The 12,403-nt window shown below is 43.4% G+C and overlaps 1 protein-coding gene across 2 annotated transcripts in view; it reads left to right on the top strand.

Moving 5' to 3' along the window:
- The first annotated feature begins 88 nt into the window (after nt 1-88).
- MGLL (monoglyceride lipase) overlaps nt 89-12,403 on the top strand; it is a 67,472-nt gene continuing 55,157 nt past the window's right edge. Inside the window, exons 1-2 of one of the 2 annotated variants that reach the window (XM_009321035.1) lie at nt 89-325; nt 907-1,045. In XM_009321035.1, coding sequence (XP_009319310.1) covers nt 316-325; nt 907-1,045 — 149 coding nt within the window. In that variant the 5' untranslated portion in view covers nt 89-315. The remainder of the gene's footprint in view (nt 326-906; nt 1,046-12,403) is intronic. The other variant, XM_009321034.1, reaches the window with a different exon arrangement.

Raw genomic sequence — 12,403 nt, forward strand, 5'->3', positions numbered from 1 at the left:
CCGCCATTTTGTTGGAGAGGGGGGGGGGGTTAAAAAAAAAAAAGTGATGAAATGAACAAGAAGTGGTGAATTACCCAAGCGACTTTCCTCAAAGAGCGAGCGAGCCGGGAAGAGGAGCCGCGGCGAGCCCCGCGCAGCCCGCCCGGCGCACCGGAGCTACCCGGGAGGGACCCGCCGGGCACCCACCGGGGACCGCGGGGGCTGCGTGGTCGGCGGAGTGTGAATGCACCTCCGCAGCGACATGCAAAAAGGCTTATCTGCTTGCATTTGACTTGCGATGCCGGCTCCTCACTAGAATGCAAACCCTTGCACAGGATGAAAACAGGTTTGTTGCAAATTCTCCTGGAAACGTTTCATTCCCCACCGCCGCCACCTTCCTGTTTGAGATGTCAGAGAAGATCCTAATGATGACACGGTGGCAGATACCTCTGCTGCGTACCCTCCGCTGTTCTGTGGAGATGTTAAAGGCAGAGATAAATCTTTTATGCAGCTGTCTTTTCATATCTGTGGCGGTTGCTGCACAATCTGCACTTGATTGCAGCTAAAATATTCTTTTTAGGATCTGTTTCACAAAATGATGGAAAATAAACACAGATGGGAGAAGTGGGGAGAGAAAGCTGTGATGAAGCAGTGATGGTGGATTGATCTTCCCTCCTTCCCCCCCACTCCTCCAATGCCCTCCCCTCAAATGTGAGCCTTTTCTGAACACAAAATGCTACATTTCTGTTTTAAAGTAGTTAAGATTTTGGGGGCTGTTTGGCTGGAGTTTTGGAGGGAGACTTCCACCAGCGGTGCTTGCCTTACTGACTCTGACTTTCTTGAATGTCTGTGGCTACCAAGCCCATCAGCCTCTATCTTGCCTTCACCCGTTCTAAAATACGTCTTGTTTCTTCCAACGCCTTGCAGGTCATTCTTCCAGAATGCCAGAGGAAAGTTCGCCAAAGCGGAGTCCTCAAAACATCCCGTACAAGGACCTGCCCCATATCGTCAATGCTGATGGGCAGTATCTCTTCTGCAGGTATTGGAAGCCAGCAGCAACTCCCAGGTGAGCACTTGCAGGCAAATGTCCTTTTTTACTACCAGTAAATAAGACTCTATTCATGTAATTATTATTTATAGCTTGACTGGTGTTACAGGGCTGTGTGCATGGGGCTTTACAGAGCCACTAAAGGAGATTTCTCTCATCTGAGAGACCCCCTACTGTAAAGACTGTATTCTCCAAACCTTTACTCACTCAAGTCGGCCTTGCAGATGTAAAACGTGGAGTTACTGTCATTTCATGCACAGATGGCTTGGTTCGCAGTTCAGTGTGCTACCAAGTGGCACGTGCAGGTGGCTGATGCCTATCAGCAGTAAACAACTATCTTCAAACTAGTAGCACAGGCAATCAGGGAGGGATGGGACACAGGCTTAGGGATGTCTACTCCTGATTTTCTCAGTGTCAACAAATTAAATATCAGCATCTGACTTCAGTTTCCACAGTAGCAGCCGAACTCTCAGGGCAGCAGGCAGAATATGGTTTGACTCCATTGCTTTTTGACTGTTGTTTGGGTTTTTTAAATTATTTATAGTTAGTAAGTGATTTAGGGAGCTTTCACTGGCAACTGCGATTTCAAAACCGACCTCAGTAATAAACACGGACAAGGAATCAGATAGAGAAATTCTCTAATGTTTTTGTCATAATTTAAATAACCCCTTTACTGTAATAGCTTTCTATGCTGATTGTATGCTGGCTATGGTCTGTTATAGAAAGCTATCTCTGTTCCTCCCATAGTTATGATCTTTCTTCTTCCTCCCAGTATCTGCTGGCTTGGCATGTATTTATTCTACCACTAGTTACATAGGTAGCTACTTCATAAAAATCTGGATATTGTTTTATTGGTTTCTTTTTCTGCAAGCAAACAGGAAAAGCTATCTTGATTTTATACAGCTAGAAAACAGTCACAGGAAAAGGTTGTTCAAGCTGTAGTAGGGAGTTAAACTTTTTCCTTGACCGCCCAACAGGTTAGACATCATCCTGTGTCCAAATCAGCCTGCAACTGTGCTGAGATGGATACAGGTCCAAGTTAGCTGACCTTGGGTTTTATGCCTGCCAAACTAAGGGGCAATGGGAATAACATAGAGCTGGGAGGTGGGCAAGCACCCAAGTACGCTGTCCCCAGAGGGGAGGACAGTGCAGCCACCCCACTATAGCTCCATTGCACTGGTTGGACTGTAGGACATGGGCCTTGGTTTAAGATCACCTGGTCCACAGAGCATTTTATAGTTACTTCTACTCGCTGCCTTTCGGAAACAAGAGGAAAGTTTTCGGCACTGATGTTTTACATAGTCTTTGCTCCAACCTGAAGATTTCCTCTGCAGAAAAAAAAAATGCTATCAAAACAAACTTCTACTGTGAAACCAGGCTGTCTTGTATTATAATGCTAATTAATCATTAACTGCCCGCAACATTCTTCACCCAGTTGTGGAATTGCTTTCTTTTTTCATGTTTAATTTCTTAGCAAATTAGTAGTGAGTGGATGGGTCTTTGATCCAGAAATGAAAGGATGATAAAGAGCTAAGAATTAAAACTTGGTGTCTAAGTCCTCTGGGTAGTTAATTTTTTTTAGGGCTCTGTGCACCAAGCAGTTAATTGAGAGTGAGCTTGCCCTAGTTTTGTGACAACAAAAGTGGATGGGATCAGCGTTGCTCATTTACAAGTGGTTCCTAAGTGCGTGTGTGTGTGTGTGTTTGCGTTTGCGTGTTTGTGTATAAGGAGGGGGCGTACTGTTTATTATTAGCTCTTTTTGCATTGTTATGTAGGAGAGATGGTAAGTGACTGAATAACAAGTTAGTGCCTGGATCCTACAGTCAAGAATGCTCTTGAACTGCTTTGATAGGCAAACCAAAAATACATTATTTCCCCCCCTCCCCTCACTTTTCATAAGTAGCTCAGCTTTTTCTGCTTCATTTGTAGAAGCTCAGCAACTTTCATCTAATTTTAAATGTTCAGCAAAAGTGATCTATATATATTGTATAGAGAGAGAAAGAGAGACACCTCAGGGGACTTTTACAGGCTTGTTACAATTTATTCTATTTTAAATACTGAGGGCGATTCTTTCAATCTTCTAACTCAATTGTTGATTCAGGTTCAAATCTTAACACTAACGAATGACACTATAACCGTCAAACGGTGGGATCTTTCATTGATCCATTATGCATCTAATCCCAGCTAGGGCTATAGAAATACCTCTTCACTGCAGATGCCCAAAGGTTACCATTGACTTGTCTTCTATTAGAATAGAACTTACCATCCTTGATCCCTCCCCCAGGGAAGGGAAAAAACGGGATATCTGCCAAAGGAAAAATTAAAAAGTAGCCCTAGCCTGGGGTTGAAGAGCACACAATGCCTAGGCAGTCTCTGAGAGCGGGGCCGACTGACAGACATTGCCCCTCAGAGCTGGTGCTTCTCTTTTATCTCCTGAAACAGACCCCCAAAGGTGGATAAAGGCTGTGGCAGACTAATGTGCTGTAGCATATTTTTTTTTTAAAATGATTTGTCAGGAAGATGGGGAAATTTTGTGAGGCTCTTTTGCTTTGTGCTCACAAATATCCAACCTCTGATCTGGTGTGCTGTTGATCTGACTGATCAGCCCATACTGGTGCACATATGGAAGCTTTGTTATAAGTGCCACCGAGGCCAAGGTTGTCCTGCGAGTGAAAGGCACCTATTGTGAGTTCCTCAGCAGGGTCTGCTTTGTTTCGAAGGGGGATTTAGGTGATTACTTCACAGGAAGCTGACACACAAAGGCACTCAGATGTCATAATGATTAGATGGGGTAGATAGAGTAGGTAGTAATGGGACTAAGGAAGGAGGGTGACAGTGTTTTCCACTTGTTTTTTGGGTGGGAAGTAACTCCCAACAGCAGAGCTGGGAACTGGGTGTCATCTTCTATTGCTGTCTGCTGGCAGCAATGCAGGTGCAACTTCCCCGGCCAGCAGCCCTGCAAGCTGCCCAACTTGTTGAGCCAGTTTCATCTTAAGATGTCATTAAGTGGTCTTGTTGAATGCAGCAGGGAAGAAAAAGCAGTATGTTCTGGTGTTGTTTTCATGTATCGTGCCAACAGCAGGATTTGTGGAGCATGAAAACAGGTAACTCTTTGGCACTGAGTGCTCACTAGTGAGCGCAAAGCTTAAGATCTGGACAAGGCAGGGCATTTTCAGGACCATGTAATGTTTGGAGGAAGTAAATCATCGGTACCAAACCAGATTGATCTTGTGCCCAGATTGATATGTCCCAGTAGCCGAGGAAATCCTACTTAATGGGAAAGCAGTCTTTGTGTAAACAAAACCAATGGCTCCATGCAAGGTTAAAACCTCTGCCACCACCCTGAGTGGTCTGAGTCAAAATATGAGGTAATAGGAGGTGAGGAATTAAGAAACCACGCTCTGTTCCCAGCTCTCAGACAAAGCTGCTAAGAATAGAGGTGGGATGAGGAAGGGGAAGGAAAGTTGGGAGGAGAAGTTAAGGCATTTCCTTTGAGGCCCCTAAAGGGCCTAGAGAAGTTCAGAGATGACCTTCTTTTCCTCTCTGTTCTGTATCCCCGTAGCCTTTTCTGGATGCTTCAGCTGTTCCTGTCACTGCCTAGATAAGCACAAACAGTTTGTTCTGGGGCACTTTCAGTCCCTCTGCTTGACCTCAAATAAACCCTGTGAGATTTATTGACCCACAGTAGTTTTTTCCAAGGTGCTAATAGCCTGCAGCCACCATTGACTTCAGATAGAGAAAGTGATGCTCAGCTCTCTCCCTGTAGATCAGCCATTCTAGGTTGGACACTTGAAGCTTGAGACACTTGTAGTTAGAGTATGCTTTTGAAAATGTGGATTCCTGACATCCTTGTATCTGAGCTTCCTCATCTATCAAACAGAAATCATTATCTGGCTAGTTAGCATGGTGCTTATGTGTCTCTCCACGTAGTGGTCTCTAGGTGCACTTAGATGATTGCCAGCAACTGAAGTGGTCTGTCTGAGGAGGCTGCCTGAAGCTGAGACACGTGTGGGTCACTGGTGTGTGTTCCTGGTCGATTGTTAATGTACACTAAAATGGATTGGCTCAACTTTAGACATCGTGACCATGGTTTAAGTGAACAGAGTTGCTATTGTCTGAGTAAACAGTGTCTTTGTAGGAGTTCTTTCAGTTCTACACCTGACAAGTGTGATTAAAAACACAAAATTAAACAAATAAAAAGCACCTGCTTTTCTATTTACTTTTTAAATTCATTTTACTCTTTGAAAAATGCCTGTCATTCATTCTGACTTGTTAGCAATGAAAGGCCAAGCCAATAGGAGAAAATATATTTCTCTCTTCCCCAAGGACTTTGCAGAAGTGCTTGTGGTGCAGAAATACAAACTGCCTTTATATTTGAACTGGCCCTTAAAATGTGAATATTGCCTGCTGATTTTGGCACCTCATTACCAGCATTTCCATGGCATTTCCAGAAGAACAGCACAGCTCCCAGCGTGAGCAGATGACAAAGTTGAATTTGACTTTCAGACTCTTCCAAAATGAATAAATAAATAAATAAACCTAAGTGAAGTCAAAGTAAAGGGAATCCAGTCACTAGTTATAATGTCTTTAATTACACTGTGTGGTGTTAGTCTCTAGAAATACTTAAAGGAATTTCTAATTCAGTGTCACTGTTGAAGAACACTTTTGTTTGTACTAATGAGGTGAACTTCAAACTAACGCACAAGGGCCAAATTTGTATGATGCAAAGTGACTTATGTCAGCACAGTTTGTGGTAGGATGAATTCAGATCCCTCTGTGTGTCTGATCACATTGTACACAGTGCAAAGGGGAAATAACAATTAGCATTGTCGCATCAACATTCCAGGCTTTGCTTGTTGTATTGCTATTGCCCGAGTTTCTAACGCCTCCCTTCTATTCATCAGCCATGTATGTGTTCCTTTAATGGCTATGTTCTCTTTGCTCCGTGTGACCGTCTTATTCACTGTGAATGGGGGCATCGTTTTATGGTTTCTTACCCATTTCCAGAGGATGGGCAAATTAGCAAACCAGCTTCACGTAAGAGGGACTCTGACAGACAGGAGAGCAGCTTTGGTTCTTGCTGTAGATATTTCTGACAGGCTTTTTTTGGTAGGATAACTTTTTTCAGTCCCCACGGGAATGTTCAACAGAAGCAAATCTGCCTTTTATTCCACAGAACCCAAGGAAAAAGGCAAATAACAAAGGGAATAACAATTGTAATTAAACTGTCCCTTTTGCTCATTGCACTGTTAGGATCGGCTTCTGAACACAAGTGTGCAAATTTGTGACACTGGTGTGTGGGAACAAAGTGACTAGGAGTTCCCTGTTATGAATCTCAAAGCAGTAAAATTTCATCCTGGTCCTGAGACAGCAGCAAAGGAAGCAAAATCAGTGTTGGTTCTCAGTGTGCCACCTGATGAACTCTTGGAAACGGTGCTGTCCAACACGGTGACTATCAGAGGTAGAGGTAGAAATAGGAGAAAATAAGAAAATTGGTCTTGAGATTGTGTTGTAAAACTCAATTTCTGCCAGAGACTGAAGGCTAAGCAAACCTTGTTTCTCTCATGCAAATAGTTCATTTCCTTTTAATGGGATTACAAGTGTGATGATCAGTACTGGCTTTGTACCATGACCCTGATAGATTCCCTAGCTGGTCACTCAGCAGTTAGAGCCCTGCCCATCCCTCCAGGTCTCTTTATCCTGAGCAGACCCTGCACTGGCTCTCCTCTCAGACTCTGGTGCATAAGTTTTCTTCAGCTCATCAAACTGGGAGCACTCTAAACCAGTTGTTTGTTGACAGCAATGCAATAGTTGAAGCAGACAAACTCATCAACTTTATCAGGGTTCCAGATGCAAGAGCACTTTACTTCACTGGCACAAGAAATGTGTGGGTTTAGACAAAATAATAAAACCAGCTGCACACAGTTCCTTGCCTCAATTTCTTCAGCACTCTTGAATATACATCCCCTGGGAACACACAGCAGCTCTTTTAGATCACCATGAATACACCTACAGCAAGAGTTGGCTGGTATAGTTGTACTGGCTAGAAGAGGGTATTTTTTCTAGATGCCTGTTGCAGAGGAGTTGGCCTGTGTTTCCTTGCAAGTTCCCTTCAAGCTGCTGTGGCTTCGTACTTTTCAGAGCCAAGGCGAACATCTGATCCCTTTGTTCTTCTAGGGAAATTGCATTGTTCTAAGAGCTGTCCCTGCAGACATGTTTGGCTGAGCTGCCTTCCCTAGGTTTAGACGTGCCATTGTCCTAATGTGCTTCCACTTGAATGGAAGCCATCAGTGTTTAACAACCTTCTATTGTCCCTTATCCAAGAGATGTGACATAACCCTGATAGCAAAAGGCTGATTCTCCTAAGTATCCAAGGAGACAGTATTGCATCCTGCCCATGAGATTCCTTAAGATATGCTTAGGCAGGTCCCTTACCTCATCACACCCCAGTTATATCCTTAACTATACCCACACATCCCTGCCCTGACTCTACCAATACAGACATTCTGACACTGTATCAGTATGGCTTATTATCCTATAGGAAGGAAATTAACAGCACCAGGGTAAAGTTTTCTGACATTAAAACTGTATCTCTCCTAGGGTTTCTTCTTGAAGACCAAGAAAATCTCACTCATGTTAACTAGAAGAGAAATACTGGTAAAACAATCCCAAATACCAACCTTGGGCTAGTCCTGACCACAAACATCTTCTAAAGCAACGAGACCTGGAGCAGTTACTGGGTGGTGGTGTCAGGAAAGTGTCTCAAAGCTGACGAGACTCACTGTCCAGACAGTGGTACCAAGGTGTGGCCTTGGGGACAGGCAGGGAGCAGGCAGTGGAAGCAGTCCTCGTGGCCAGAGCACTCCGGTCAGATGTGCCTGCCTCCAAGCACACTCCTATGGGCTGTCCACAAACACCTAGGAGCAGGAGAGGGGATGGGTCTCGGAGCATGCTCTACTTGGGGATGTGTTTGTTTCTCCTAGACAGATGCAGTATGTTTGTGACCAAAGGGATTCATTATTTTTGCAGTAGCAGCCATGTAGCCGTTTTCAATATCCCAAGACCTTGACTAACACCAAACTTCATAAGTACTTCCACTGGAAGGAAAGAGACTCCCCTTCTGCATGACAGACACTTGCTCTCCAGCCAGGAGCTATCTTCATTTCTGCTTGGTGAGCACTTGCTTGATGATGGGAGCCTCTGAATCCTCCCTTACTAAGTGGTGGCAAAGGCAGCTTGCTAGACCTAGAAAATGTAGTGTCAGAAAACAGAATAAAGAAGTCAATGAGGAGCAGAGAACAGGCAAAACACATGGTCAAGACAGTCATTAGGCAGTGACACAATGACCAGTGATTTACAGAATCGGACCCTTAATTTCTCGGTGCTTTTGTTTCCTCATCTAAAATAGGGTGTAATCATCCAGGCAAGTGATATGAATTGGGTCCTAGATGAAAGCTGCCAGAGAAAGTAAGTTATTCCTTGAGGTTTTGGTGGTTGAAGAGTGCTTGATGTTTGAAGAGAGATTTTTTTTAAAAAAATCTACGAAGTGATGCATTAGTTGTTCTCTGCTGTTCAGCTACAAGTAAATTGTCTCAGCAGCAATCCGTTTAAAGAAACAAAAGAGAGAGGGGGAAAAAAAAAGGAAACAAAATATTGACAACTGGGCTAAAGCCAAACATTCAGTGGTAATAGCGTAGTAATCATTTGCTCCAGTATTGTATATGGATGGGTAAGGAGAAAATGTACAAACTACTATAGATTTGGTAGGCAAGAAAGAGTACTGATCTTTTTCAGCCATCTATCTGACCTATGATAAAAAGGGCTTGCTCTGTATGTTTTCTTTCTTCCTTGATCAAGCTTGAAGCTTGCAGAGTGAGGGAATAAAACTTAAATCTTTGTCCTTTTTTAGAACAGAAAGTTGGTTTAATTTGCTGTAGGTGTCAGCAGGTTAGCTAGTTCACCAGCTGGCAAGATGAGCTTATTTTTATAATTTTTCAACATATTGTTTACTTCTATTCTTCAAAACTATCTCAGTGAGGTTTCAAATTCAACTGTCAAATTCCGGAAATCTGCAGTGTCTTAATTTGCTGGGCTAAAGGCACGAGGAGTGATGAAGAAGCAGTAAGTAATTAAATTGCTGTAGAGATAACATCTAGCTGACTTAATTGTTAAGCTTTTTCTTCATTTTTTCAATTTTGTGTGAGAGCTAGTCTACAATATTTGGAGTATTAAAAACTGTATTTTGAGCAGCATTCATAATCCCATTTTATTAAAAGGATATTCAAGTGATCAGCATTCAGTCATCCTCTGGCCCTCCGCAAATGATTTTAGCAAGGAGCACCAAGCATCTTAACCCAGGTCGTCCTGAAAATGCACAGATCATCTCTCCGACATTATTAGCTGCCCACAAGTTCATTAGGACAGAAAGCTTTTTAAGAATTGACTTTTTCTTTCCACTGTGGCCCTGTGCATGTAGCACAGGGCTGGAGCTCAGGGGACCCATGGTGACATTTTGACTCCGCTGTTAAACTCCCACCGATTGCAGTAGGGTCAGGTTTTGCCTCACGCCGTGTGTCCATCCTTGCCTCTGGCATGCTGTCTTGCCATGGGCAAGGCTTCTTACCTCTTGTGCTTCAGTTTACGTGGCAGTGGGAGGAAGGGTTGATCCTCGCTTGGGACAGGGTACTGGATCAGAGGACCTCCTGAGGTCCCATTCATCTCTGTGTTATGTGACTCTACAACAAGCCTAGTCGCATCCTTTGTAAAGCATTTTGGTTTTTGTGAATGAGGAGTGTTGTACAAAAGCCAGCTGTTGTTATTATTTATGCTGTTTATTTACTGGTCACATTTCTCGGAGCTGGGGAATGGGAAAAAAAATCAATCAGCAGATTCACTTTGTTTATATTTAATTTCACTTTCAGTGTTTGGGTAATGTTGATTTGTTAAACACTACGCCTTCCCCTAAAAGCCCAAGTTTTGCATGGTCGGTGGAAACATTGTGTCATTCTTATATGTAGGTATAGGTTTCTCTTTTGAAGCATCATTTAAGGGTTCTGACCATCAAAGGTTTGCTTCCTGCTGTGCGTATTTTCCTGTTGCTTTAGGAGAGGTGGTCAGATCCCTCAGCACAGCTAAATGTAGCATCAAGGCTTGTTTACATTTTGCTAAGCCCAGAACATTTTCAGACATGTCCCTGCTCAAGCCACCCTGTAGCTCTGCAGGCAGTTAGCAAACCTCTCTCCTGCCCTCCACGCCCATGCCGGCTCTCGGGCATCACACAAGGCACGGGCATGGGTGCTCCAGTGCTCCCAAGCCCTGTCCCCATCTCACAGCAACAGGACTGAGGTCTCCCTTCCTCCCAATGTCCCACACAGTATGTGCAATGGTTCAACCCTCATCTGAGACCTCTGTGTCTCCGATGCCGTGAGCAGCCCTGGTGTGGCACTGTAGCGATATAGCTGATGAAGCTCTTCCCATTCCCGTTCCCGTTCCTGTTGCAGGCTGTGGCAGATGCACCCCTCACATGTGATCCAACAAATGGTGTCTTGTAAGTTGGCAGAAGAGAAACTCGGGAGGAAAGACAAAACATCTTCCCTGCTGCTAGCTCACGCATCAGCTCTGACACTTTCTTTGCCAGCAATCAGAGGAGTCCGAGCCGGCCTGGCAGTGTCGGGGTTAATAATTGTGATATTGAAAATATTTGCTCTTGATATTGCTGAGGCTTTTTAAAAATGGTCAGAAATACGTGGTACTTCTCAGCTGCTGGTGAAGTGCTCCACATAAAACACAGCGTTCCTGCAGCAGAATAACAGCTTGTGGTTTAAATAAATGTTGTTATTTCTGCTCTGCTGTAGGTGTACATGTATGTTTTGGTTCAGTGACTGCCAGATACTGTAAATGAGTATTGATTTCCTTTTCTATTTCAAGCTTTTCTGCAGAAAAGGCATCCCACATGCCTTTAGCTTTCTTTGCCTTTACCTAAAGTGATTGCAGCCAAGGATTTATCTAAGTACTCTTTTATTTTATTGTTATCACTCATCCTTATTTTAGTAGTTGCACCCCAAGTTGGTCAGGACCCATTCAGCTTTTGGAGTTTAAAGCTTTTACATCTAGCCCTTTTTGAGAGCAAATCAAGACAGTGTTTAAAACTCGTGGCAAGTAGTTCCTTGTTTACATTAGTGTGGCAGACCCTCTGCTGTAGGTGAAGCTGCCGTGGTGCTAGAAATGAAAGAACATTTTAGGAAGCAAGCCTGCCATAGCTAAAGTCTTTGGACAGCCAGATTAGCTCAGTGTGACCAAGAAATAACACAGACCTGCATTTGGCAACCATAGGCAGAAATCTCTATCCATTTTTTAACTATTAAATCATCTGTAGGTAAACCATTGCACTTCAGCTGCGGTTCAAATTTACTGTGGTTCAAAACACGAATAAACATTTCAGCCTTTAAAGCACATGTTGCAGCGATCACTGTCGTAGCAGGATTCCTGTGTCTCACGTTTAACTGCTTACATTCAACCTTCTCTCCTACCTCAGGCCTACAGCAAACGTGGAATAGTAAATTAATTTGAACATGCTCAAAGCCTTGGCAAATGCTTTGCCTGTGACAGTACTGATTTCCCAGAGGAATAGCTGCTGATACTGATTTTGACAGAGCCTGTAAAGCCTCTCGCTGCAAAGATTCTCCTCATAGCTGGGCAGGGCTGAAGTGCAGCTCTGGGACGTGCCGAGATAGGATTATTCATTGGAAATTAACGTGCTTAACCTCGAAGTGTGTTAAAATATACATAAGTGCTTTATGATTAAGAAATCAATCCTTGAGTTTCTGTCTCTAAGTTTATGGGATAATTCCACACTGGCTTTTGGAAAATCATGCAGGAAAAGATTGGCTATTTGGAGACTCATGTTATCTGTGACATCTGAACTTTTTATGAGTTCGTCAGTTTGTTAAAGATAACCAGTTAAGATCTCTGCCAACACAGAAGACCGCAGACAAAATTGGATCAGAAAGGTGAAAGTGAGGACAGGTAATTGACTCAGTGCAGGAAGTAATCAAGTGTCCCACATTATTGGTGGAATTGCCTGGTTACAAACCTTACTATCAGGTCTAAGTATTTCAGGGAATTGAAGTTTTATGTTTTGCTTTAAACCATTGCCATACAATTAGGAATTGCACAGCCAGTGCTTTATTAAAAAGTAATAATGTCATACTATCTCGAGTTCACAGAACAGGTAAAGTGTCATCCCCTTTCTTGCTCCTTACTTATTCACAGCTCTCTTCCAAGCTAGTGAAGATTTGCCCACGTAAGCCCAAAATGCCTGATCAAAGTACTTCAGTTGTGCAGTTTTTATTGCAAGGAGCGGCTTGGAAATGCTCT

The sequence above is a fragment of the Pygoscelis adeliae genome, unplaced genomic scaffold (assembly GCF_000699105.1).
Source record: "Pygoscelis adeliae isolate BGI_AS28 unplaced genomic scaffold, ASM69910v1 Scaffold453, whole genome shotgun sequence".
In the NCBI taxonomy this organism is placed as follows: Eukaryota; Metazoa; Chordata; class Aves; order Sphenisciformes; family Spheniscidae; genus Pygoscelis; species Pygoscelis adeliae.